We start from the raw sequence: 27,133 nt of genomic DNA, 5'->3' as shown, positions 1-27,133 counted from the left end.
CTTTGAACCCTTGGGACCCAAGAATAGCTGTCTCAAGAGGTAGTATAGTTCCTAGCTTTCTGGTAGTGGTCTGGCGAAACATTTCCTTGTGTTTCAGTTGTACTTGAGCTGCCATCCATATCTTGGCACGGCGCTACGGCGTGTCTTCCTGTGTGGGGCTTTGTTTTAATCTTTTTGGTCCTTATCTTGTACCAGCATTCCTTTCCCTTTGTGCCAAGGCTGGAATCCAAAGCGCTGCGTTGAGCGCGAGCTTGGACATCTCCAACATAATTTGTTTCATTTGTCTCTCGTGTGAACTGTAGAACGGCATGTTGTGTTGCAGAGTGCTTTACACCCGGGTGCCAAACGTACGGCCCATGGGCCGGATTCGGCCCTCTGAGAGCTCTTATCCGGCCCACGAGCCAGCCGACCTGGGCCGGCGAGGCATGTCCTGGCCTGACAAAGTGACATTTATGTCATATCCCGCCCTCGTCACAGATCAGCTCAACACCCCTGCTTTACACAGTGCCATTTTAAAAATGTTTTGTAACCTGAGACCAGAGCTGTCCTCGGCCAGCAAGACTCATTGTACAGCTCTTTAGGTTGCAGCCCAAATGTTGGTGTGTGAATGTGTGTGTGTGTTTTGAGGCTCCCTTTAAATCCTAAATAAATTCCAGAACTATAGATCCAGCCTCAGATTGGTGAGTCATGATGCTTTTTGGATTGTCTGCCGGGATGTGTACATAAGGTTCTCTTCCAGGCGATTGCGTTGAACCAATGCCAGGGAAGTGGAACTGTTGCTTTAAAAAACACATGCGGAGCCAAGCGCCCTCCCTTCATTTTTCCCTGTGGCACAAAGCATAACTAAAAAAAAAAACACCCCAACTTGTCCTGACATAAACTGCATAGTTGTTGAGGTGTCTGAATTTCTCAGGATCCGCGTGGCCCTCCTGGCGCTTAAAAGCTTCATCGTTCCGCCTGGACGAATGACTGGAGCTGTGGGTTTGCAGGTATTGTAAATTCTTCGTGTTTGTTTCCCCCCGCCCCAGCGCAGCGCCGTCTGACGATAGCCCGCGCCCGATCCCTTGCAAAATAGCCCTGCCGTTTGCTGGCAGGGTTTGGCCGTCTGTAGGAATGTTCCGAGGAATTAGTTCAATAGCAGAAGTCGCGTGCTTGGAAGGCTTTCTGTAAAGTTCTCCGCAAGAGGAAACGTTTGAGTTTGTGCGATTCCTGATAAGGGGTATCTAACACAGGCAGTCACAATGAAACGCATGCTAATTCTGATAGTGGTGGGGGTTCCCCCCCCCCGCCTCTCCAAAGCATAACTTGCAGTAAACCATCGTACAGGCTGAAGCAAGCAAGGGCCGTTCCCGGTGGGCATTCCGAACTGTTACAGTGCTTTATTTTCACCTTCTTGCAGTATGGTTTGAGACAGCGAACATGGATTTTTCACATCTTCACACATATGCTCCTCCCCAGTACGTGCCAGAAAACACTGGCTATACTTATGCGCTCAGGTGAGAACGTTTTTGCTTGCAGAGAAGTTGCATTCTGTTGTTGATTTCTGTGTTATGGGGTTTCAAGCAAAGGGTGGTGGGGGAACTCGGGGGTGTTGGTTTCATCTCTGTACACGAAAATGTCCGTTGTTGCTTTCTGTGTAGTGTTTAAAGGCACTGGTGGATGCTGAGCCAACAAAGCCGGTGATTAAAAGGGGTGACTCATAAATCATCAGTCGCATAAATAAGGCATTTCAGAGCCGCACCCAGATACGATTGTTTTGTAAATGCGTGGGGGCTTTTTAGGGAGGGGGGAGGGGGCACATGCGGCATATCGTTAATATAGCTCCGAACTTTGGGAGGAACGCCTGGCCATTGTGCAAACAGGGACGCAAAGGGGGTATATTTGCACCATCCTTTGCAACTCTTCATTTTATTTCTGACTTCTGGCCAAGTGACTTCGGTGAGCGCGGAGTTGTTCCTCCAGTGTTTTTGTTGGTCTCGGCGAGCAGTTCCGGAGGGCAGGAGATTTGTGACTAGGAGCCACCCCATCCCAATGCGCGGAGTGGAGTGGAAAGAACAATTTTTACAGTGGATGGGCACAGAAATAGATTAGTGGACCCTGCCCACTGATCGGCAATACCTGTGTTGCGGTATCTTCTCCTCTTGTGCTTCTTTAGTCTGATCCTGCAGGAGTAATGTTTAAAGTATCAGCAGTTTCTCAGGGCGGCCGGGACTCTGTTGAAGCAGGTTTGCATACTGCCAGCGCTGTGTCCAGAGTGATTTCCATGGTGTCTGTGATTGTGGAGCTCTGAACGCGGGAATAATTGGAGCGCCTGTTCTCCGACAGTCTCCCCCCACGGCCCTGAGTCAGCAGCCAGGCTGCCCTCGAGGGAACTTTCCCTCCTTCTTTTCATGAAGTTTATCAACAGTGGAAGATGTGACCCTGGGCTGGCAAACAGGTAGCCCTCTGGTCGCCTGCGGTAAGAGTTGCCCACAGGCGAGCCAGGCAGGGAAGCTTTAGTACATTGAAAGAGGCTTGGTTCTTTCGAGCTGTTGGGATGCTGTACATGACTAATGTAAGAGATATGCAGGTAGGTAGACTGGTAAAAATGGGCAGCCTTGTAATCGTTCTGGACATGTTTGCACCTTTGAAGTACAAGACCACAGTTTAATTTGGAACCAGCTTCCTTTTGTAAGACACTGAGGAGTGCAAGAGTGGTCATGTCTCAGCAGTGCCCATAAATTAACCTCTTTTTCTCAGAAGCCCTATTCTCTTGAGCTATTAAATAAAGAGACCTGTTTGCCAAGCTGCACGCAAATTGAGCTCTGGGTGGCAGCTGCCCTTAGGGCCTGGCACTTCATTTGAATAGTGTGTCTGTAAATATTGCTGGCATAAGGAAGGGTACAAACAGCTGAATAATGGCAACTGTCAATAGCACATAAGAGGCATCTTGTTTGGAGGAGGTGAGATCGAAATAAGTTCTTGAGGCCCGTATCTTACTAGGCAGAAACCTGGAGTTTGCTTGGCATGGAGTTGACACCTTAGAGGGTGCCTGTAATGCACCTTCAGGAGGCTGGCTCGCTTCACCCGGTGACCAGAGGCTTGCTGTGATTCAGACTTCTCTGGGTTGTGGGTGTGGTTCTCGTGGAGGTATGCAGCAGGCCTGTCTCTGAGCTGGAGCCCCATCTGTTATGGGGAAGGACTGTGGCTCAGTGGTAGAGCCTCTGCTTGGCATCCAGAAGGTCCCAGGTTCAATCCCCGACATCTCCAGTTAAAGGGACCAGGCAGGTAGGGGATGTGAAAGACCTCTGCCTGAGACCCTGGAGAGCCGCTGCCAGTCTGAGTAGGCAATGCTGACTTTGATGGACCAAGAAGCTGATTCAGTATAATGGAGCTTCATGTGTGTGTGTGTTAATATTAGGGTTGCCAACCTCCAGGTGGTAGCTGGAGATCTCCCGCTATTACAACTCATCTCCATGTGACAGAGATCAGGTCATCTGGAGAAAATGGCCGCCTTGGATTGGCATTGTACACCACTGAAGTCCCTCCCCAAACCCTGCATTTGTCAGGCTCCACCCCCAAAATCTCCAGGTATTTCTCAACCTGGAACTGGCAACCCTAATTATACCCCATTGAAGTCCCTCCCCTCCCCAAACCCCACCTTCCTCAGGCTCCGCCCCCTCCCCCAATTCTTCAGGCATTTCCCAACCTGGAGCTGGCAACCCTCGTTCCAATACACCATACCTTCTGGTCTTTCCGTTTCAGTTCCAGTTACTCCTCCAATGCTCTCGATTTTGAGACCAGTCACAAGTTAGATCCCGTGTTCGACTCCCCGAGGATGTCGAGGCGCAGTTTGCGCCTGTCTGCAACGGTGTATGGCGCAGCAGAGGGTGGCAGCGGTGGTGGCAGCACCTATGCAGAGAAGAAGACTTTTGCAGATCAGTCCCCCAGGTAAGCCTTTCTTCTGGTAGCTCCTTTTGTCTACCTTCCATGCAGCGTGGCGTACTTCAGCACGAAGCCTGTGTTAAGATTCTCTGTGTGTTTTTGTGTGTTTTGTATGTTTCATTGGGAAAGGATTCATGGTTTTTGTTCGTTCGTTCTTTATTATTACAGTCCACGACCAATAGGTACATAAAGGAAACATTAAATACAGAAAGTATAAAATGTATATACAAATGATCTTGATAGACACAGGATAGTCCTTATAGATACCGGCTAAAACTGCCCATGTCAATATTTTAACATGCTTCTGGGCAAGTACATATTAATATTTGACATGCTTCTGGGCAAATACTAGAGATTAAGTCATTTCCAGGGACTAAATAAGAACATAAGAAAAGCCCCTCTGTATGGTCAGTTTCTGTTTTACCTGTTTTATCTGGCATACTAGCCGCAAATAAAAAAATTATAAGAAAAGCCCTACTGGAGCAGACCAAGGTTCATCAAGTCCAGCAGTCTGTTTCCACAGTGGCCAACCAGGCGCCTCTAGGAAGCCCACAAACAAGACGACTGTATCAGCATTGTCCTGCCTGTGTTCCACAGCACCTAATATATTAGGCTTTCTCCTTTGATCCTGCCACTCTTCAGGATTAAAGGCCCTTCTCAATTTTTCTATGATTACAGACCTGGGTGCAAAAGCGGGCAACCAGTTGTGTCGTTTGGTGGGTTTCATGGTTTTAAAACTTTCTGTAGGACATGTGATGGATGCTGTGGACTGCCCAAAAAAGCAAATAAGTTGGTTCTAGATCAAATCAAGCCTGTACTGTCACTAGAAGCTAAAAAGACTAAACAGAGGTTATACTTTGGTCAAATCATGAGAAGAGAAGAGTCACTGGAAAAAGACAATCATGCTAGGAAAAGTGGAAGGCGGCAGGAAAAGAGGAAGACCCAACAAAAGATGGATTGACTCTATGAAGGAAGCCATGGCCCTCAGTTTGCAACCTGAGGAAGGCTGTCAAAGATAGGACGTTTGGGAGGGCGTTGATTCATAGGGTTGCCATGGGTCGGAAGCGACTTGACGGCAACTCACACACACATAAGAAATTGGTTTGCAGGCAGAAGAAGAGGAGTCCTCTGCCAGCTAAGGCCACTGCAGCCAAATCAAAGAATACTTGAATCCCACTGATGACATTGTGCGGTGGGGGGGACCTTTTGACATGGGCTTAACTCTCCCGAGGAAACCAGTGAGAGTCAAAATAACTTTGGATGGGTTGTGTCCTTCATGTTACGTATATCTGATTTCCATGGGATGTTTCCAAATAAATATACATCGAAATATTGTCGAAGGCTTTCACGGTCAGAGTTCATTGGTTCTTGTAGGTTATCCGGGCTGTGTAACCGTGGTCTTGGAATGTTCTTTCCTGACGTTTCGCCAGCAACTGTGGCAGGCATCTTCAGAGTAGTAACACTGAAGGACAGTCTCTCTGGGGAGAGACACTGTCCTTCAGTGTTACTACTCTGAAGATGCCTGCCACAGTTGCTGGCGAAACGTCAGGAAAGAAAATTCCAAGACCACAGTTACACAGCCCGGATAACCTACAAGAACAAATATACATCGCATTGGGGCATTTTAAACTGGAGCGTTGGCATCTGGGGGGGCCCACTCTTCCTTGGAAACAGTGGGGCAGTCGTCCAGCTGCCTTCTCTCTCTCTCACACCTCACAGATTTGTAATACCTCACCTGTGCAGTTAACATTAATGAATAAGGGGCACTCATTGCCTTTCTTTTGTTTTTCTTTTTAAAGAGTAACTAAACAACATAAAAGTGTGAGACAAACTGGTTCCGTGAGACAAACCGCAAGAAAAACTGTGTCCAGCTCTTCCGTCTTCAGCCACAGTAGTTTCAGCAGCCACGCGAGCGACGCGACTTTTCTGTCGACCATATTGGATGAATCTTCCATACGGGAGCATACGGCTGTCGACCATTTCTGGGGTAAGGAGCCTTGTATTTGCCATGCGCCTGCCTTTGGGGATATCGGTGCAGCCCCGTGAGTCGTGGTTCTAGTCAGAGGCGGTGCTGTGCTTGATTCGGTGAAGCGAAAAAGGTGCCCTCATGCCCCTGCGGGATATGTGTGTGTGTAAAGCGCTGTCAGGTCACAGGCGACTGATGGCGACCCTTTATGGGTATTTCAAGGCAAGAGACTAACAGAGGTGGTTTGCCAGTGCCTTCCTCTCCGTAGCAACCCTGGTCTTCCTTGGTGGTCTCCCATCCAAGTGCTAACCAGGGCTGACCCTGCTTGGCTTCCGAGAACTGACGAGATTGGGCTATACCATTCTGCCTTCCACTGGACATAGCCAGTGTGGTGTAGTGTTTAACAGCGGTGGTTTGGAGGGGTGGAGGGGTGGACTCTAATCTGGAGAACCGGGTTTGATTCCCCACTCCTCAACATGAGTGGTGGACTCTAATCTGGTGAACCAGGTTGGTTTCCCCACTCCTCCACATGAAGCCTGCTGGGTGACCTTGGGCTAGTCACAGCTCTCTTCGAGCTCTCTCAGCCTCACCTCCCTCACAGGGTGTCTGTTGTGGGGAGGGGAAGGTGATTGTAAGCCAGCTTGATTCTTCCTTAAGTGGTAGAGAAAGTCGGCATATAAAAACCAACTCTTTTTCTTCATAGCTAGGATCAAAGGAACCGCACGGCTGTTTCTGCACACACCGGGGGCTTTGCATTTTGTTGAGTAAATAACCTCCGCAGTTGTCTGTGTGCAGGACAAGTTTTCCGCCACTCTTTCTCTTTGTGATTTGACAAGCAGGATTATTTTTGAAAACTCACTTGGCAGGAACCCAACGTTGTCTTTATTTTGAATTCACATAAAGCATCTCTTTCCTTTTAGGTCTCGACGACGACGACGATGTCAAAGGTAACTTGGACAACGTGTTTGTTTATTTGACAACGCACACACACACCCCAAAAAAATCATTGAATGAGATGGTAATGTTTCAGTCCTTTGCAACCCAGCAGGTAGAAATACAACGATGCTTCAGGCCAACGGGGACATCGCAACCGCTGAGAGCCAGACGGCCCCAAGCAACGGATACACCTGCAACGACTGCAGCATACTTTCCGAGCGGAAGGAAGTCCTCACTGCCTACTCGGCTCCTCGCATGCCACCCTCGAGAATTTACTCCAGGGATCGGAGCCAAAAGCACAAGTCCGGTAAGCGTGGAACTTTTCTCTCAGGGGTGGCTGGCCACTGCGAATGCCACTGGCCTGCAAAGTCACTGTGTTCAAACTTTATCCTCGGCTGGGTAATTTAGGGTTTGTCCCATGGCGTTACTTTGTTTTGCTCCCAAACATCCCTCGTTTGTTGTTTCAAAAAGGAGATCTGAACGTCTTTGTGCTGGATCATCTATAAGATAGGGCAACATAGATGTGGGGGGTGAGTTGGTTTAGGAGTATAGTCCATAAGGCTGGAGAATCAAGAGTTGTGGCATTTTGATCTGTGACTGTTTCCTGCCCTGAGGGCCTTCTTGCACACTGGAGCCCGATCCCGAGAAACTACCGTTTCGACCTCTGGACTTGAAGAGGAAGGAGATCAGCCAGTTCCTCTGAATCTAGAAGGGCGAAGTCCACCTCTGTCATTGATAGCCCGTGGCCGCTCTCAGGAAGACACCAGATCCTTTGTCTACTCAAGAGAAGTTCCATGGAACTTTGGTTCCCTGCTTGTAAAGGGCTTAACCTTTGGAAGTACGTTTATCTGACATAACGCCCGGCACTCCGGCCATCATTTTCCGGTTCCGTCCATCCATGTCATCGAGGGCTCTTTTGGTCGACGGCAGACTCCGCAAGAGTCATTTCGGAACATTTTTTTTTCACCTTTACGAGCCCTTGTACAAGCCGCTCTGCTTTCCAGCAGTTTGTCAACACTCCAGAGGAGTCATGAGGAAATGGGGGAATCTAGCAGAGGAAGAGGCGGAGAGAACGCTGGCCCGTTTGTGAGAGGATTTGAATGCTGAAGGAAGAGAGTGATGGCAGGAAGCCATTTTTCCCCTGCATGTGCTCGAATCTTTTCAGTGGCATCTAAGAAGCTGATACATTATTCAACAAAGTGCAGTTCTGCTGTTGGGATCCACACAGATCTGGTGCTGGTTTGTTTCAGCCACGTGATTGAATGGGGAAGTACCTCTCTTGGACTAGATGGACATGCTCTTATTCACCCATGGATCAGGACTCTCCCTGAACCACACCTGTTGGATTACAAGTCCTTATAGAGAACAGGGTTTTTTTTTTGGGGGGGGGAGTCTGCCACTAGCGTTGAGGCGTAGATGGGGGCACCCTACCTCCTGCCTCTGTTTGCCTCCACACTGAGAAAAGGAACAGGAAGCTTATGGGGAGGGGCCGTGGCTCAGTGGTAGAGCATCCGCTTGGCATGCAGAAGGGTCCCAGGTTCAATCCCCCAGCATCTCCAGTTAAAGGGACTAGGCAAGTAGATGATATGAAAGACCCCTGCCTGAGACCTTGGAGAGCTGCTGCTGGTCTGAGTAGACAATGCTGGCTTTGATAGACCAAGGGTCTGATTCAGTAGGAGGCAGTTTTATGTGTTCATGTGAGGCGAATAGACCTGGTGACTATCCTTTTTTATCTAAGGCAGGGCTCCACCTCTCCCCGAGACGTGACTCTGATGTCACGCGACTGTGATGTCGTGGGACGTTCCGGCACGTGCTCGCCAGAGAGGGCGAAAGGGGGGTTCTTGGGTCCGGAAAGGTTGAAGACCACTACCGTAAAGGACAAGAGAGGGAGAGAGACAGCCCGTTGCATTTTGGCAGGTTGCTTCCGCGCCCCTGTGCCGCCTCCAGCCGGAACTCGTCTTTGAATTTCCATGAAACGTTGGAAGGAAATGACGTTTGATCCTCCTGCTTTTTTTTAAATAGGGGGCCTCACTTTCTACACGAGTAAGATTCTACAGGTGGCCAGGTACTCTGCAACGTCTGTCTCGACCCTTTTAGTGCATCTCTTTCACATGGTATTGCTGAAGCTGGGCTGTGATTCGAAAGGTACTTCTCGTTTTAAACCGCCGCTCTTCCCCCGATGCCGCACACACCCCTCTTAAAAAAAAAAACCCAAAGCCAGCCCTGTGCCTTTGTGCGTCCGCACATCTCTCACTCTACGGCTCCCAGGGTGTCTTCCGTAGCAACTGGGTCGGTTCCTTTCTCACGTTCGCTTTTCCTCTGCTCACCACCTCGATTTCTCTCTTGAAAGTGATCGGCCTTGCAGGGATGAAGCGGTGGTGTGAGTTTCTCCTTTCTGCCTCGAAATCTCACAAGCTGGGTGTTTCCAGGAAAAGCTTCACCGGGACGATTGGGCCGGCATTTCCGATCAAGCCCTCTCCTAACCGCCTGGAAAGCTCTGGCTTCTCATCTTTTCTCTGTTTTATATGTGCGCTTCATGTACCGATGCTCCATTGGTTATAGTGGCCATGAATAGTTCATTATCATTGGCTAGAGGATGTTTCGCACAAGGCGCCTCAAACGTGGGTGCCTGAAAAATGTCACCCGTGCACGTGTCAGCTGTACTGTGTTATCCTGGAACGTGCCCCAAGAACAGGCTTCACTGCAGCTCCGGAAACTCTTGCATTGTTCTGTTGCGTCAAGCGCCTTTTGCGAGATTGAACCCTTGTCCAAAAACCTGTATACCTCATTATGCCTACGTTCGAGAGTATCAAAGTTGTGTTTCCCAAGCAGGTCCCGCCCTGTGTAGTATGCTAAGTGGGATTTTTCATCAGCCAATGCCGCCGTAGCCCGGCAGCCTGCTGTTTGAAGTAAAAGCTCCGAAATCCCTGTGGTAGAGCATCTGCTTGGCATGCAGAAGGTCCCAGGTTCAATCCCCGCCATCTCCAGTTAAAGGGACTGGGCAAGTAGGTGATGTGAAAGACCTCCGCCTGAGACCCTGGAGAGCCGCTGCCGGTCTGAGTAGACAATACTGACTATGAAGGACCAAAGGTTTGTTTCGGTATAAGGAAGCTTCATGGGTGTTCATGTGTGACATGGCCACGCCCTGGGCGCACCCTAAGTAGCTGTCCGTGTGGCCTGTCTTCCTCCTGGCAGCCTTCTTATTGTTCCTTGTGGTCCATTGTGAAGGAGGATATACTTCCTGGATTCTGTTATCCTTTAATTGGCATGGAATAAGTGTCAGAAATGAAGGTCCTGGTTTTCTCTGGAAGCAGATCAGGTATTAGGACATTCACATAATCCCAAAGAATGTCTCTGGAAACACAACGGATGGACTGGTCCATCTCCCCAAAGGCCTGGAAAGGTCATGCAAAACATGCCACCAGGTGAGTCTTTAAGTCCTTCTGTCAAAATAGGTGAGTTAGCCATGCGCCAATAGGGAAACTGGAGATGTCAGCCAGAGACCTGTATCGCTTAAATTTGCAGACTTCTCAGTGTTCTGGATTACGATCCTCTTCTTCACCCCCAATTGTGCCGCCACCTTTCTCTCCTTCCCTGGGCTCTTGAGAACAAGCTGGTTTTGTTTTGTTTTCCAAAAGCAAATTTTCTGTGCTTTGGGGAAGCTTCTGTTCAAAGCAAGTGAAAAGTCGCTCCGGGCCACCTGCATACCAAAAGCAGTATCTCTGGGTTGTGTTCTTTTTCTTCACCAGGTGAAAAAATCTCTCTCTCTCTCTCTCTCTCTCTCTCTCTCTCTCTCTCTCTCTCTCTTTCATCCCTTGTTACAGCTCATTCTAATTACTGCGGAAGCACGAATGTCAAACAAGTTCTCAGGGAAGACCACCAGCTGGGTGCGAACGGGGAATACTTCTGTAAGTGTGGCTTGCTGGGGTTTTGTTTCTTTTTGATGGATGCGTTCGGACTCCTCTGTTGCAGTGATAAGTCTGTGGCTTTATGGAGGCTGGAGAAGGCATCTCATGTCGGCACGCACGTGCAATCCCCCCTTTTTAGGTGGTTCCAGTTGCTTCCCAAACCCCCATCCGGAGTCCTCCTGCCACAGGGATTCCCTTTGTAATTCAAATACTGTAGTCTGCAAATGCACGCCCCTATGCCCTGTACTTACGATGCTTATTTAAGAGCCCCGTGGCACAGAGTGGTAAGCAACCAAAAAAGGGGGAAAGAACTCCACAAGAAAAGTACAGGGAACCTAAGGGTTGAGCTGAAAACTAAAAATTATTATAAACTAATATCTTGATTAGGTGTACACAATAAAATGGGTTAAAACTCTGGACCTGTATTCCAGGGCCAGTGTTTTAATCCATTTCATTGTGTACACCTAATAAACAGCGGTAAGCTGCAGTGCTGCAGTCCAAGCTCTGCTCCCGGCCTGAGTTCGATCCCGACGGAAGTCGGTTTCAGGTCACCGGCTCAAGGTCAATTCCGCCTTGCATCCTTCCAAGAGCGGTAAAATTACCCAGCTTGCCGGGGGTAAAGTGTAGATGACTGGGGAAGGCGATGGCCAGCCACCCCGTAAACACTGTCTGCCTAGTGCTGTGATGTCACCCCATGCTTTACCTTGAAGCATGTTTCGGCTTGCCATCTAAAGCACTGATGGCCAGTATGCCTTGGTGGTGGAAGCAGCGGTGTGCCCTGTTGGGAGCTGGAGGGCCCATGGATCTGGCTGTGGTATAGCCCAACCTGGGCTCCAGCACTGACTCTCCCCACTCCCACTGAGTTGCTGCATTTAAGGGAGGGGCTGAGGCTTAGTTTGGCATGCAGAAGGTCCCAGGTTCAATCCCTGGAATCTCCAGTTCAAGGGACTAGGCATGTAGGTGATGTGAAAGACCCTGGAGAGCCGCTGCCAGTTTGAGTAGACAATACTGACTTTGATGGACCAAGGGTCTGATTCAGTCGAAGGCAGCTTCATGTGTTCATGGCTTTACTTACGTTCTGGGCTGTGGCTCAGTTTGTAGAGCCTCTGCTTGGCATGCAGAAAGGCCCAGGTTCAGTCCCCGGCATCTCCAGTTCAAGGGACTGGGCGAGTAGGTGATGTGAAAGACCTCAGCCTGAGACCCTGGAGAGCCACTGCCGGTCTGAGTAGACAATACTGACTTCAGTGGACTGAGGGTCTGAGTCAGTGTAAGGCAGCTTCATGTGTTCATTGCTTGGCTGACGAGTGGTGAAGCCCCCCCCCCCACGGTAGAGAGGCTGCTTCTGCAATGCCTTGGGAGGGGCACTTCTTTCAGGCTTTTAGCTTTTTGTCGCCCCCGCTGTCCCCAAATGTGCTTGGCCACCACCATCTCCTGTCATGCTCAGGCCCTCCTTTTCTGCGACGCGCCCGGTGTGCGTCTCCGTCTGTATTGTGGGTTTGGAGTGACGGAATGGTCTTGTATTAATCTCTTGTTCCCGCCACCAACAGGTGATGACTGTCAGGGAAAGAAACCGCTTGGGGCGCACACTGCGGTCTACACGCACTCCTCACAGTCTAAAGGGGTCTCAAGGACCATTTGGCACATCTTTTCTTACGCAGGTTGACATCTACCTTTTTCTGGTTTTGTTTTTTTGTCTTTTGATTTCTCTCTTTTCCTTCACAATTTCTCCATTTGTTAATCACTCGTACTGCTTTCCCCACCCCACTCCCCCAAAAAAAGCTTCCTTGCAAAGTAGATTAGGTTGAAATGGTCTTAGGAGCAGCACCCCAGCGACGATTTTGAGCCCAACCCCCCCTCTCCCGTGGGAAGCTTGGGGGCATGCAATACCTCTTCCGCATATGGCACACGAGTTTCTTCAAGGGGAGGGGCTGTGGCTCAGAGGCAGAGTCTCTGCTTGGCATGCAGAAGGTCCCAGGTTCAGTCCTCGGCATCTACAGTTGAAGGGACTAGGCAAGTAGGCCATGTGAAGGACCTCTGCCTGAGACCCTGGGGAGCCGCTGCCAGTCTGAGTAGACAATACTGGGTTTGATGGACCAAGGGACTGATTCAATATAAGGCAGCTTCATGTGTTCATGGCTTTACTTGTGTTCTTGGGAGGGGCTGTGGCTCAGTGGTAGAGCCTCCACTTGGCATGCAGAAGATCAGTAGCCGGCATGTCCAGTTAAAAAAAACTGGGTAATAGGTGATATGAAATACCTCTGCCTGAGACCCTGGAGAGCTGCTGCCTGTCTGAGTAGACCATTGTGACCTCGATGGACCGATAGTCTGATTCAGTATAAGGCAGCTTCCTTTGTGCCCGTGTGTGTTAGGAAGGCAGATGACAGTGGCTTATGACGATGCTCAAATGGATTCACATAAATGAGTCTTCTGGGGAAGTCCTTCTGGTAGAGCACACATCTGTCTTCGCAACAATAGATCTACCTCTCCTTTTTAATTGAAACGAATCCAGTTGTTTTCATGATGAGCATTTTCTGAAAGAGGCCAGTGGATTCTTTGTTGGCAGGGAGCTTGAATGGAGGTACAGTAGAGACGAAGAATCTGCAGATCGGTTGCCAGGCGACGCTCTCCAGGCCCTTAGCAACATAGCATACGAGGCTTCTCCAGAGAGGCTTTATTTTTATTTATTTATTTTTAGTCTTACGTCCCACTCCTTCTCGCAGCCAAAGCCAGGCTCAGAGCGGCTAACAGCAGATAAAACAGCGTGAAACCCAGTAAAAACATTACAAAATTGCCCCAATTGAAACCGAACGATCTCTAAATTAGAGCCAGCGTGGTGTAGCGGTTAAGAGCAGTGGTTTGGAGCAGTGGACTCTGATCTGGAGAACCGGGTTTGAGTCCCCCACTCCTCCACATGAGTGGAGGTTAATCTGGTGAACTGGGTTGGTTTCCCCGCTCCTACACATGAAGCCAGCTGGGTGACCTTGGGCTAGTCACAGCTCTCTTAGAGCTCTGTCAGCCTCACCTACTTTACAAGGTCTGCTGTGGGGAGGGGAAGGTGATTGTAAGCCAGCTTGATTCTTCCTTACGTGGTAGAGAAAGTCGGCATATAAAAACCAACTCTTCCTTTTCTTCTTCATTAAAAACAGACTGCAGTCATTTTCCGGTGCAGAGGGACCAAGGCCAGCCCGGAGATATAAATGGTGGAACCTCTTTGGAAAGGGGCTAGTCTATAAGGGTGTCAAAAGCTGAGATTCCTGCATTTTCTGTAGTAAAGGGAACTGAAGGCTTTCAATCAGATATGCTAACTGCACGGCAATGAAAAGCCATGAAAAAGTGCCCGCTGTAGATCCACAGGCCGTTGGCTGCCCATGGCACCTCTGGTCCCAGATTTTCAAATTAGGAAAATAGAAAACTCCAGCATAGTTCTGCCCTGACCTGGACAGCCCAGGCTAGCCTGGTTTCATCAGCCCTCAGAAATTAAGCAAGGGTCAGCACTGGTCAGTACTTGGATGGGAGACTTCCAAGAAAGTCCAGGGTTGCTATGCAGAGGCAGGCAACAGCAAACCACCTCTGGTCGTCCCTTGCCTCGAAAGCCCAACTGGATCGCCGTAACCTGGGCACGACTTCAGGGCACTTTCCACCCCCTGGCATGTTTCTGGTGGCTGGTTATTATGTTTTGAGGCATGCCCCTCCGAATGTAACCCGTGGTGGACGTGCGGTGTGGGTTTCAAAGTCCGTGTCACTCTAGGACAGCTCGGGCTTTGGCTGCATCTCTCCAGCGAGTGTACATTCAGTGGCAAGCCCCTAGCAAAACCTACCTTTTGGAGCATGAGGATGATCAGGGTCATGGAGACCAAGCCCTATGAGGAAAGGCGAAGGGAGTTGGGAATGTTTAGTCTGGAGAAGAGGAGATTGATGGGGGACATGATTGCTCTCTTGAAGTATTTGAAGGGCTGTCGCTTAGAGGAGGGCAGGGAGCTGTTCCTGTTGGCAGCAGAGGAGAGGACTCGCAAGAATGGGTTTAAATTGCAGGTGGAAAGGTACGGGCTGGATATTACGGAAAAAAATGTTTACAGTAAGAGTTCGACAGTGGAATTGGCTACCTAGGGAGGTGGTGAGCTCCCCCTTCACTGGCAGTCTTTAAGCAGAGATTGGACAAGCACTTGTCAGGGATGCTCTAGGCTGATCCTGCATTGAGCAGGGGGTTGGACTAGATGGCCTGAATGACCCCCTCCCAACTCTAGGATTCTAGGATTCTATTCTATGATTCTAAGGGTTTGACGCTGCACTGGACATGAGAGAGAGCCAGTCCCTGGCCTACGCATGCCCAGGCCGCTCTCCTTGCGTAGAAAGTAATATAATCCAGGAATGGACAGAAAGTCCGGGGAGATTCCCCCAGGTGAAATGCTGCTTTTTGGGGGGAAGGCAGGACACGGCTGTGGCTGAGCTCCTCAGGAAGTGAACTAAAGCCTTATTAGTCCTTAAGCTGTAGATCTCTGCTTTGATGGACTCCCCCCCCCCCTTCACGTGCCATCTCCACGTTTCTGTCACTTTGAGGCACGTCTTAAAACCTTCCTTTAAATTCTTCGTTATCGATCGGGCCTTGAGAAGCAAACTTAAGAGGGACCTTAATGAATATCAGGGAATTGTCAACTGTTAATTACTTGGGGCGGGGGAGGAAGGCAGCATGGTGTAGCCCGATCTTGTCAGATCTTGGAAGCTAAGCAGGGTCAGCCTTGGTTAGTATTTGGATAGGAGATCACCTATGAAGTCCAGGGTTGCTACGCAGAGGCAGGCAATGGCAAACCACCTCTGTTCATCTCTTGCCTTGAAAACCCCACGAGGAGTCGCCGTAAGTCGGCTGCGACTTGGCGGCAACTGTACACACAGACACACAATTCCTTGGAAATGAGAGGGTGGTTAGTGGCTGGGTTCTTCTGGCATCAGCATGTTCTCTCCAAACCGCTTTTTAACGACAGTTAAATCTCTGGACTGCCGAGCCCTGTCGAATTAATAAGGCCTTTCTCTGTAATATTTCCTCCTCTTTTTCCTTTGTCATGATGACAGTATGCAGTGAGTGTGTGTGTGTGTGTGTGTGTGAGAGAGAGAGAGATGCTTTCAAAAATGTGTCTTGCCGGCTTGGACCGCAAGGCCCGGATTCCCGTGTCCGATGCCCATCTTCATCTATGTCGCCCCAGGTTACTTTTGGCTGCACGCACTGCAGAGGACGGGGACGGCGGGATGGCTCACCTCCAAGAAGGTTCTGTCACTCCTGTGGCTGGCTGTTGTGTCTCCAGGTTACTATTGACTCGGCGTCCACGCGATGCTTTCCTTGCATGCGTTTTCTTGCTTCCAAGGACATATGGGCATCTATTGTAGCAGGGGTCCCTTGAGGAATATGAACGGGTAGTTCTTAAGGGCTGCTTCGGGTGCGGCAGACACATTTCCTACATAGAAAGTGCTTCCTGTTAAGGGCCTGCAGCTGGCCTGTGGCCCAACGCCCAAGGTGTCTTTGGGATAGCTGATCAGGGCAAGAGAAGGGAAGAGGTTGCAGGCCGTTGAGCTAATAGTTTTTTTGAAAAGATACCCTCCTTCCACTGAACTCTGGGTGGAGTCCATGAGAGCCAGCTTGGTGTATTGGATAGGAGTGGCGAACTCCAATCTGGAGAACGGGTTCAATCTCCCACTCCTCCACATGAGCGGCAGACTGCAATCTGGAGAACCGGGTTCGATCCCCCACTCCTCCACATGAGCAGTGGACACTAATCTGGAGAACCAGGTTGAAGGGTCCTCCACATGAAGCCTGCTGGGTGACCTTGGGCTAGTCACAGTTCTCTCTGAACTCTCTCAGCCCGACCTACCTCACAAGATGTCTAATGTGGGGAGAGGAAGGGAAGGAGATTGTAAGCCAGATTCTCCTTAAAAGCGAACATCGGCATATCAAAACCAAGTCTTCTTCTTCTCCCACCTTTTATGCTCTCCACAACCTTGTGAGAGGTAGGGCAGGCTGCTAGCCCAAGGTCTCCCAGCGAGCTTCGTGAATCCACGTCTCCCCAATCTGACCCTAGCCACCCCAGCACCTCTGGGAAGGTACCTCTGGGCCTATCGTGCTAATCCAGTGGTTCGGAGGAATCCTCTGCCTTCAGCTTCCCAGGGCCTATTTGTTACTATTCTTCCATCAGAACAGGGGAAGCCACAGTTCCGCCCACTGCTGCGGCCAGCTATCCTGCCGGTCTGCTTCACATCGCCTCTGGACCAGTTAATCTTAATTGTTCAACCCAGCCGGGCCCAGTTGGGTCCCAAATGCCCTGCCACTTCCATAGGAGGAGGCGAGGGAAATGCAAAACCGGGGCATGGAACCGCTTTTGCACGGTTTGGAAGCGCTTGCTGTATAGGAAATGGCGCTTTCGTTTGGAGCTACCTTCAGATATTTTTTTTCTCTTTTGTTAACTTTTGCTTCCTCCCCCTTGTGTGCTTAATGCTTAAAAACCTGGTGGGTTTGTGTGTTAGGATATCTAATAACACCACCTACGTTATATAACTAGGCCGCTTCCGGTATTTGAGGGGCAGAATTGCCTAGTGGCGAAAGCAAGGGGCTGCTCTCCGACATTGGTAGGACGCGCTCCCTGTAATTCCATGTAAGCTTCAGGCGTCTCGCTTCGTTCTCTCTCTGTGTCTCTTTGCTAGGGTTTTCGTCATTGCAATGAGTAAATAGATTGTGTATGCTGCTCTGAATTGCGCACTTTGTGTACCGTTGCCAAGGCCTGCGTTGCCGCTTTACTAAACTCCTTGCTGCATGGCTCGAATTTATGTACTTATTTGTTTTCTGCATGCCAAGGCAGGTCACTAATACAGATCAGATAATGCGGAGATGCTACAAGCTGTGCTTGTTTTAATGTCTGTCGCCATTTGCCTGCCTCCATTCTCAAACGTGTGTCGCACGGTGTTGCTCTTCCCGGTCTACCCCGCGAGCCGGTGGTTTTCAAACTTTGCTCCCAGGGAAGGGCAGCTTTTCCTCAACCAAAAAGACTAGGGACGGCAGAGGAGCTGTCTCCAAAAACTCGGCCACCGTGACAAATTGTTCCCTGCAGCGTGCAGGCATAGGATGATTGCTAGCAATGGCCTAGAGCAGGGCGTCAAACATATGGCCTGGGGACCGGATCTGGCCCCCTTGAGAGCTCTTATCCGGCCCGCCAGCCAGCTGAGGCAGCCACCCCCTGCCCCAGTCCCAATCTGGGCTGGCGAGGCACGGCCCCGCCCAACCAAGTGACATTTATGTCATATCCACCCCTCGTAACAAATGAGTTTGATACCCAGCGTGGTGTAGTGGTTAAGAGCGGTGGTTTGGAGTGGTGGGTGCTAATCTGGTGAACCAGGTTGGTTTCCTCACTCCTCCACCTGAGCGGCGGACTCGAATCTGGAGAACTGGGTTTGATTCCCCACTCCCACACATGAGCAGCGGAGGCTAATCTGGTGAACTGGATTTGTTTCCCCACTCCTACGCATGAAGCCAACTGACTGACCTTGGGCTAGTCACAGCTCTCTCAGCCCCACCTACCTCACAGGGTGTCTGTGGGGAGGGGAAGGGAAGGTGATTGTAAGCCAGTTTGTTTCTTCCTTAAGTGGTAGAGAAAGTCGGCATAGAAAAACCAACTCTTCTTATTCTGCCCCTGGTCTAGAGCGCATTTTGGGTTCATGCAGGTGAAGGGGAGGCTCAGCAAACCTGGCATGTTACCTGTGTGGGTATTCCAGAATGTATGAGCCACACTTGGCAGGGACATACAGGGAGGTGGAAAAGCTCCCCTTCGGGTCGAAAGTTTGAAAACGACTGTCCTCAGCACTCCTGTTAAAGTTCCCGATTATTCAGCATGTCCTTTCTTTTCCCAGGCAAGGCTGCTGCAGGAGTCTTCTGGTGGCTCGGCACCGGGTGGTATCAGCTCGTGACCCTGATCTCTTTGCTGAACGTGTTTCTTCTGACCAGGTTTGTCGGCCCCTCGAGCAGCGTTTGGTCCCGTGCTCGAAAAGCACACTCACCACAGTTTCCTGTCGGGGCTCCGTTTACCGTACTTGGCTTGAAAGCCATTTAGCCCCCCCCCCCCCGAATCCAAACAAGCTGATCGAAGACGATGCTGCGGTAACGCCACAACGCTTGATAACAGAATACGTGGACGCGGGATGGAACTGGGAGGCGAACGATGGTTGTAATCGAGCTTTAGAATGAGTTCAGTTTTGCAGTTGGCCAAAACATGCAGCACGTTGAAGCATCTCTTTCCAGCGAGCAAATGGGTGTTGTTTCTCTAAAAAAACAAAGCTCCCGCATTTGTTTTTCAGATGCCTTCCAAAGATGCTCAAGTTGTTCTTATTCCTCCTCCCTCTGCTGCTGTTGCTAGGTAAGGGGAATGTCCATGTGGCCTGAGTCTGAAAAGCTCCCCGGTAAAGGTGACCTGTTTTAAAAGCCAGCCCAAGATCACCCAGCAGGCTTTGTGGGGAAACCAACCCGGTTCACCAGTCCATCACTCATGCATAGGAGTGGGAAATCGAACCCAGTTCTCCAGATTAGAGTCTGCCGCTCTTAACCACTACACCACGCTGCCCAGGTGGGGAAGGGGTTGTGGTAAATGGTATCCACAGACATGAATACGTAGCTCCTGTTTTGCAGGGGCAACTAAGAGCTTTGCAGCAGTGGAATACTGTTAATTCGAGGGACAGAAGATGCCCTCAGGTTACACTTTCAGACTGGAGGTGTGACTTATGCTTAGGATGAAAGCTTTTTGTGGTATTTCTGTATTTGGTTTGTTTTTAATCCATAATAAAAGCTGGACAAGATAATTTCCCATTCCCTATTTTCCTTTCCAATGTTCTAACTTCAGGTTTATGGCACTGTGGCTCTGAACGTTTCCTTTCCTTGCTGCCGGTGTTCAATTGGTCAAGGATATATCAAACACCCTGGTGGGACCACTCTGCACACGTCTTTGAACCTCCTCCGGATTTGTTTGACTCTGCTCTGCCTCCTGTCGTAAGTTGCTTTTCGGCGTGTCTTCGCACAAACAGGGAAGCCACGGGGATAGGGCCAACGATGGAGGTCTCCCTAGAGGTGGGGCTGAGAGAGAGCGGAGAGAACTGCTACTAGCCCAAGATCACCCAGCAGGCTTCATGTGGAGGAGTGGGGAATCGAACCCGGTTCACCTGATTAGAGTCCTAATTTCCAGCACCTGCTCCACAGGAATAAAGGTGTTAAACCTTGGCCTTTCTGGTCTCCCCCCCGATGTTAGGAGCCCGTGAAATCCTTCGACTCGAGTCGCATGAGTGAGCTGGAAAAGCAAGTGGCCTTCCTGTCTGAGAAGTGGCATCATCGAGACAAGGAATACGGTCAGATGCTCCTCCTCCTCCAGACATTTCAGCAGCAGGTTGCCCAGCTGAACGACAAAAGTGAAACATTGGCCCTGATAAAAAACACGGTGGACCAGCATCTGAGAGAAATGAGCTCCTCCGAAACGGCACAACCGACGGTAAATGTTGTTTGGGACCGTCGCTTGTCTCTAGGGGAAAGAGCCAGAATCCAGCAGCACCTTAAAGATGAACAAAATTTCTGGCAGGGTTTGAGCTCTCGTGAGCCACAGTTCACTTCTTCAGATACCTGAAGAAGTGAGCTGTAGCTCACGAAAACTCGCACCCTGCCAGAAATTTTGTTATTTTTAAGGTGCTGCTGGGCTCTTGCTTTTTTCTGCTGCTACAGACAAACGCAGCTACCCATCGTGATTTGTCTCTGGGGGAATTTAGCGTAACCAGAGACTCGGCACACTCCCCATTGTTGTGGGAGTCTGGTTAGGGAAGGGAAATTTGCGTGGGTGAAGTAAATGCATTTTCCGCTTGCGCTGGGAGGGCTAATAGTCTTGGCAAATGATCTTTTAGTTGTTCCTGATGGAAACACTCCATTAGCGGCCCATTAGACCTAATGCATTAACGTCAACGGGAGGCAGCACTCTGAAAGTGCACTTCTAAATAAGGAAACAGCGTTTCGCTCGCCAGCACAGGTTCCTGTAATGATTTGGAGCAACCAGTCTCCTGTGCACCCAGGGAAACTTTAAAGGTCTCCCAAAAAGCGGCTACCCACTTGTGAAAACTGTGTGGGGTGTTCGGAGACAAAAGGTGGAACCCGCAAGGGCTCTCGCGAGTTCTTGCCTGAAAGCGGCTCTCTTGGTTCCAGGCTCACTTGCCACAGGTGGATTGTGCTTAAGGAATAGGAGGTACCACTGAGAATTGGGTTTCGAAGTAACACCTTTGTCTTTTGTTGGGATTGTATCACACACGAAAAAGCTCATCTTATCAAGAATGGCTTCAGCTGGGGGGAATATTGGGGGTTGCATTTTGAAACGATTGTTTAAATACGGGAGAAGTTTGGGGATCCGCGTTTCATGGCAAATCAAACAAAACTGAAATTTTCGTCTCCCTTTTCAAGCCTGACTTTTCGGCCTTGCACCAGGAACACGAGTGGCGCATCGTGGCATTAGAAGATCTCCTTGCCAAGCTCTCCAAGAAATCTGATGTGAGTACAGCTGCCATTCCTAGCGCACTTCGTTTGAAATGAGCCCTGGAGGAACTTGTTGGCACATGTGCTCAGTGGCGACAAGAAGGAGAATTGGTCTTCTACTTGGGAGTTTCTCAAACAGTGTTCCAGGAAACCCCCGGGGCACCCAGGGGTTCCTTGGCAAGAAATGAATAAGACCGCTTTCCTAACATTGTTCCATCTTCCCCCTCTAATGCGCGCTCCCTGGCTTGTATCTGGTGCACCGCAGAGCATGCACAGGCACGCATGGTTTATGTGGTGTGTTGGGGAGGCCCCAAAGCTAGGCCACTGCTCTGCTGCCCCCCCCCAACATAACACACCTTGGGAATCTTCAACAAAGTACACAGGGGCCCTGGCAGGCACTTAAGGGTTTTTCCCTTAAATTTACCTTCTTTGCTCCTATGACCCATAGGTCCTGAGCAGTTAAGGAGTTTCTTCCAACGTAGAAAAGAAAAAATACCCCAAATATTGAAATTATCAAATATTATTGTATATTGCGTACACATTCACATCTGTATGTAAAGTAATGAAAATCACATATATTGTTCAGGCATCACAATATTAAGTGGATACAAAAGGTGTATTAAATGCGGACACTGCAATCACAAAATAACAATATAACTGGCATCGAAATGTCAAAACAGTTTAACAGCTGTGACCTTGTTCCAGTTGGCTGTATCTGACAACAGTCTTGGTTCTCTCTTCTTAACAAGCCCTCCACTTCTCAAATATTAGCAAAAATTGATAACCAGTAATATGAGAATGCAGCAGTTAGAAGCTGAATTGATTTTTAAATGGAAAAGTCTGAAACCATGGGGACCCAATTCCTCTTTAGACTTACTGTGTCATTACTTGACATACAGACGTGAACGTGTAAGCATCATATAATTATATTTGCTAATTTCAATTTTGGGGGTATTTTTTCTTTTCTACATTGGGTTGTTAGCATTACCCCTCCCCCTCATATTTATATTGAACTTAAAGGTTTCTCAGCGGACGAGACATTTTGGAGCAGTGGAAAGGCTGAGGGCAGAAAGGGAGCAACTGTGCCACAAGATCTTCAGCGCTGCATTTGTGAACGGGAAGCTGAGGGTCAGCTCCGTTCTCGGCTAGCAATTTCATCAGGCGGCCCGGGGCGTAACCAGACAGGCCCCCCCAGAGCAGTGCTGGGAGCGTAAGAAGGTGTCTCTTAATTGGGTAGAAGAAGGCGAGGTACAAATATCACCAGTCTACATGTGTTCAGCATTGCAGTTTGTAGGTTTGAAAAGCCAGAACTGCTTTTCCAATGTTTTTTTTAAAAAAAAAATTAAAAATCAATGCATCCTGGAAGCCATGTCAAGTCGAAATGTTCTTCTAACGTGTCCAATACTAAAGTGAAGTGGATTTTGCCTAATCAGGTTTCCTTCTGGATAAGCAACAGGCAGTAAAAGGAAGAGGCCCAGGTGGAAATAAGATTAGAAGCCCTAAGTGTCAGTCCTATCATAAGAGTCTTACGCAGAACTCCATATGTCTGGAGCCTGGGTCTCTATGAATTACCTCCTTCCCCACCCCCCATAAACACATGTTCAGTTAATTGCCCTTTGGTAAAGGTTGGATTATAGTTAACAGCCACCTTAGAGAAGTTTAAGAGGGATTTTTCCCAGTTGGAGTCCAGCCCCTGCGGGGCAGAGAGAGAATGCAAGCTCTGCTCAAGAATTGGTTGCCCCGCACGCGAGGCGGAGGCTCAGAAATCCGTTCTGCACAGTTCCCTTTAATATTCGGATTATAATAGTAACAAGTTGTTGTTTTTTAAAAATAGTAATAATAATCATTTGTTTTCCAGGGCATCCACAAGGAACTGGAACTAACCAAAGCCAGAACAGCAAGGTAAGCCTTAAGTTAGGAGGTGGAGCTGCAAACCTTTGCAAATTTAGTGCAAAGGAGTATCATTGTAATGAGTTATGGACAAGAATTTGCATCTTTGCATGGGGGGGGGGCATTGATCAGATGCCAAAGAGAACCAGCGTGGCAATGATGGAAACGTGACACCCACATATCTCCAAGGAGACCATCCAAACCCACCCCTTGTCTGTACAACTAATAGTGCATTAGTTTAATTCAGGAATGGCTCACAACACAAGAAACACAGGTTGGATTTGCAGCTTCATAATCCACTCGACATCACGTGGCCGTTCAGGATGCAAAATTCTGTTGTACTTTTTTTTTAAAAATGATGAATAAATGAGATCTGACCATTACCAGACCTGCATACGTCTGATCTCAGAAAATCTCTTAACTTCTTCCCCGTTTTGTGTATCAGTGACGCCGACGAGCAAAGCCAGCATCTCTTATCCAAGGTCCAGATGCTGGAACTGGAGCTGGCGGCCATGAAATCGGAGCTGCTCCATGCGCAGAGCTCGAAAGCAGGCTGCGACACAGCCGAGACCCTTCGTGAACAGGTACGCTCCAAAGGAAGGGGAGGGCCTCTTGGCGACCAGAAGAGAAAAAAACCCCTGCACGTGTGATCCTTGTTCTGATGGTATTTTGCCAGCGTGGTGTAGTGGTTAAGGGCGGGGGTTTGGAGCGGCAGACTCTGATATGAAAGAACAGAGAGTTCTGAAAGAACGGTGACTAGCCCAAGGTCACCTAACAGGCTGCATGTGGAGGAGTGGGGAATCAAACCCAGTTCTCCAGATTAGAGTCCGCCGCTCCTAACCACTACACCATGCTGGCCCTCCCCCCCACCCCCAAGCTCATGAAGCAAGCAAATTTATTTGGAGCCTGGCCTTGGATAAAAACCTCAGTTCCAAAGGCTCTAAAGCTTTATCTAGGTCTTGGAGAATATGGAGCTCAGTTAACTAAAGGCAAAGAGTAGTTCCTCATAAAGGAAACTGAAAGTCCATCCCTTGGGCTGCCGAAACGAGCACAAAAAATCGGCGAGGTGAAAAATTCTGTAATCCTCTTTGCTTGAGTGAACATGTCCTGGACTCTGCATCCCAGCTCCACGCACAGGTTTGTTCCACGCACAGGTAAGTCATTGCGTGACCGGTGCCCGTAACGCATCTTAGCATGTGATGTCTTGTTTCCAGGTAGACTCCCAAATTAAAGAATCGGTCAAGTTTGTGCTCCTCGGCGATCAACAAGGGGACTTGCCGGAATGGCTGCTTCAGCGGCTGAGGTCCCAGTTTGTGAGCAAGGGCGACCTGCAGGTCTTGTTGCGAGACTTGGAGCTGAACATCCTCCAGAAGATCACCCTCCACATGTCCACCACAAACACCAGACCGTCTTCGGAAGTGGTGACGAGCATCGTGAACGAGGCCGGGATTTTGGGCATCACGGAAGCGGTACGACGGTTCAGAACAGCACCCGCCGTTTCTGCCCGCTGCAGTCAGGAGGGGTTAATCTTTTGCCACTCCGCTTTTCAAGAGCGTGAGCACAATACTGGGTGTTGGATCCCGTCTAAGCATAAGACGATAGATGCCTGTGTGAATGGCTTCCCCAAAAAGCCATGTTCTAACTACTGAGCTGCCCACTGAGATGTACCCAAGTGTGCTTTTACTGGGTTGGGGAGGGTTGCGGGTCCCATTGTGGAGAAGACACATAGTTAAATTGTTAAATTGCATAGTTAAATTGTGGAACTCCCTGCCCCAGGATGTGGTGATGGCTGCCAACCTGAAAGGCTTTAAGAGGGGAGTGTTCATGGAGGAGAGAGCTATTCATGGCTACTAGTAGAAATGGACACTGGTCATGATGCTTACCAATTGTCTCCAGGATCAGAGGAGCAGGCCTATTGTATTAGGCGCTTTGGAACACAGGCAGGAGAATGCTGCTGCAGTCGTCTTGGTTGTGAGCTTCCTAGAAGCACCTGGTTGGCCACTGTGTGGACAGACTGCTGGACTTGATGGACCTTGGTTTGATCCAGCATGGCCTTTCTTATATTCTTATGATCCGGCTGTTGAAGTCCTCATCTGACCTAGAGGTGCAGGAGGGAGTGGTGTGGCTATAAATGCCACTACGGTCATTATCTAAATTACACCTTTTTACTGCCCACCACCTAGAAACTTTGCAGAGTATCCGAAGAACTGTAGGCACTTCTTCTAGTTCTGCAGCCTCAAAACGGTTGCTGCTTATCAGAGCAGTTATTCAGCAGCTTTTTAGACTTCTGGTTTAAGGAAGGCTTTTGCTCCGGCAGCAGTCTTGAGAACCCTCTCAACTAGTGAAGTCCAGACTGCTGGCTACTGCAGTAATGCCTTTCTAAAAAGCACATTAAGATTTGTGGAGATAGTTCTGTCAGGGAGACCATGCTGTCTTAGCAAGTGATGCGGGACTTGCTGTGACTTCTCAGAACTCTTGAAAAACTGCAAGGAAAGTTTCTCCTGACTTCTCATGATCTTTCTTTCTTTCTGCATGTCTTGCAGCAAGCCCACGTCATTGTCAACAATGCCCTAAAGCTATATTCTCAAGACAAGACGGGCATGGTAGACTTCGCTTTGGAATCGGGAGGTAAGAACGGGGTGGAGTGGGGGTGGGGACAACTTTTTAGCCTGGCGACAAGCGCCCGGTTTAAAAGATTAACTAATGTAAACATTTTAAGTCTGGTTGAGACAGCTGTTAACATCTTGATCTCGAGTACTAACGCTTTGTGCGAGAATCGTAGAAATAAGAGAGTGGGTGAGACCAAACTAGGGAGCCACAGGGGTATAACGGATAGTTGCCCTAAACCTCGCCAACCCTTGACCACCAGAAACATGGAAGGGTCACAGGTTCAGGTGGGGAGATTCCCTGCTTTGGTTTGTGAGAGGTCGTGGGTTCAGTCCCTGGTATCTCCCATTAAAGGATCTCAGGAAACACTGCTGCCCACCTTCGCTGAGCCAGTGTGGTGTAGTGGTTAACAGCAGTGGTTTGGAGCAGTGGAGTCTGATCTGGAGAACCGGGTTTGATTCCCCACTCCTCCACATGAGTGGTGGAGGCTAATCTGGTGAACTGGATTCGTTTCCCCACTCCTACACGCGAAGCCAGCTGGGTGACCTTGGGCAAGTCACGCTCTCTCAGCCTCACCTACCTCACAGTCTGTTGTGGGGAGGGGAAGGGAAGGTGATTGTAAGCTGGTTTGATTCTGCCTTGAATGGTAGAGAAAGTCAGCATATAAAAACCAACTCTTCTTCTTCTTAGAGAGTCACTGCCAGTCAGAGTAGATGGGCTAGATGTTCGAACTGCCTGACGGCATCAAGCTGTTCCCCGCATCCAGTCCCCGGGCCACTTTTGCAAACACTTACCCCCACAATGTCACGTTCTTCCGTGCGGCCACGACAGCCAAGAAAAATACAAGAGCTAGACTCGAGTCCAGGAACGTTGACCCTCGGAAGCTTATTCCCCCTAAATCTTGTCTGTCTCGATGGTGCTGCTGGACTGGAATCTTGCCCTTCTACAGCAGACCAACACCGGCTCTCCTCTGAAATGAGAAATGTCCAGTGATCAAGAAAGCTAAAATCCGCAGGATATTTCTCAAGCTCCCTTCTGAACCCTGACACAGGATGGTGCTTTTGGAGGCTGAGCACCCCGTTAGTTGTTCCCACTGTTCCCATCGGCACTTAGGACAGAATCAGAGAGTGTTCCCAAGGCCGCATGGGGTATTTCTGGGATTGGCCATCGGCACTGGACCTCCCAGCCCTCTGAGTCAGGCTGTTCTGCTCCATCAAGGAGAGGGCATGAGGCTGACATGGCTATCTTGCCTGTAAGATCCTGGAAAAGGCAGATGGGACCCAGGGTTGTGTTCAGTATAAGAGCTCTGGGGTAAACAGCTGTTTGCTCTCTTAATAACCAACCTGAATTGTTACTGGTGGGGAAGTGTGC

The 27,133-nt window shown here is 49.4% G+C and overlaps 1 protein-coding gene across 1 annotated transcript in view; it reads left to right on the top strand.

The window, feature by feature from the left end:
* Nucleotides 1-1,401: 1,401 nt before the first annotated feature.
* The window catches only part of SUN1 (Sad1 and UNC84 domain containing 1), a 30,875-nt gene continuing 5,143 nt past the window's right edge, over nt 1,402-27,133 (top strand). Inside the window, exons 1-18 of the mRNA XM_056866366.1 lie at nt 1,402-1,496; nt 3,745-3,930; nt 5,724-5,911; nt 6,811-6,837; nt 6,936-7,133; nt 8,849-8,971; nt 10,651-10,734; nt 12,282-12,392; nt 15,933-16,031; nt 18,622-18,715; nt 19,066-19,124; nt 19,605-19,747; nt 20,010-20,243; nt 21,194-21,280; nt 23,124-23,167; nt 23,601-23,739; nt 24,370-24,624; nt 25,699-25,783. Of these exons, the coding sequence (XP_056722344.1) occupies nt 1,420-1,496; nt 3,745-3,930; nt 5,724-5,911; nt 6,811-6,837; nt 6,936-7,133; nt 8,849-8,971; nt 10,651-10,734; nt 12,282-12,392; nt 15,933-16,031; nt 18,622-18,715; nt 19,066-19,124; nt 19,605-19,747; nt 20,010-20,243; nt 21,194-21,280; nt 23,124-23,167; nt 23,601-23,739; nt 24,370-24,624; nt 25,699-25,783 (2,233 nt within the window). The 5' untranslated portion in view covers nt 1,402-1,419. The remainder of the gene's footprint in view (nt 1,497-3,744; nt 3,931-5,723; nt 5,912-6,810; nt 6,838-6,935; nt 7,134-8,848; nt 8,972-10,650; nt 10,735-12,281; nt 12,393-15,932; nt 16,032-18,621; nt 18,716-19,065; nt 19,125-19,604; nt 19,748-20,009; nt 20,244-21,193; nt 21,281-23,123; nt 23,168-23,600; nt 23,740-24,369; nt 24,625-25,698; nt 25,784-27,133) is intronic.

This window comes from Euleptes europaea, chromosome 21 (assembly GCF_029931775.1).
Source record: "Euleptes europaea isolate rEulEur1 chromosome 21, rEulEur1.hap1, whole genome shotgun sequence".
Lineage (NCBI taxonomy): Eukaryota > Metazoa > Chordata > Lepidosauria > Squamata > Sphaerodactylidae > Euleptes > Euleptes europaea.
This window is presented reverse-complemented; position numbering and strand designations above follow the sequence as displayed.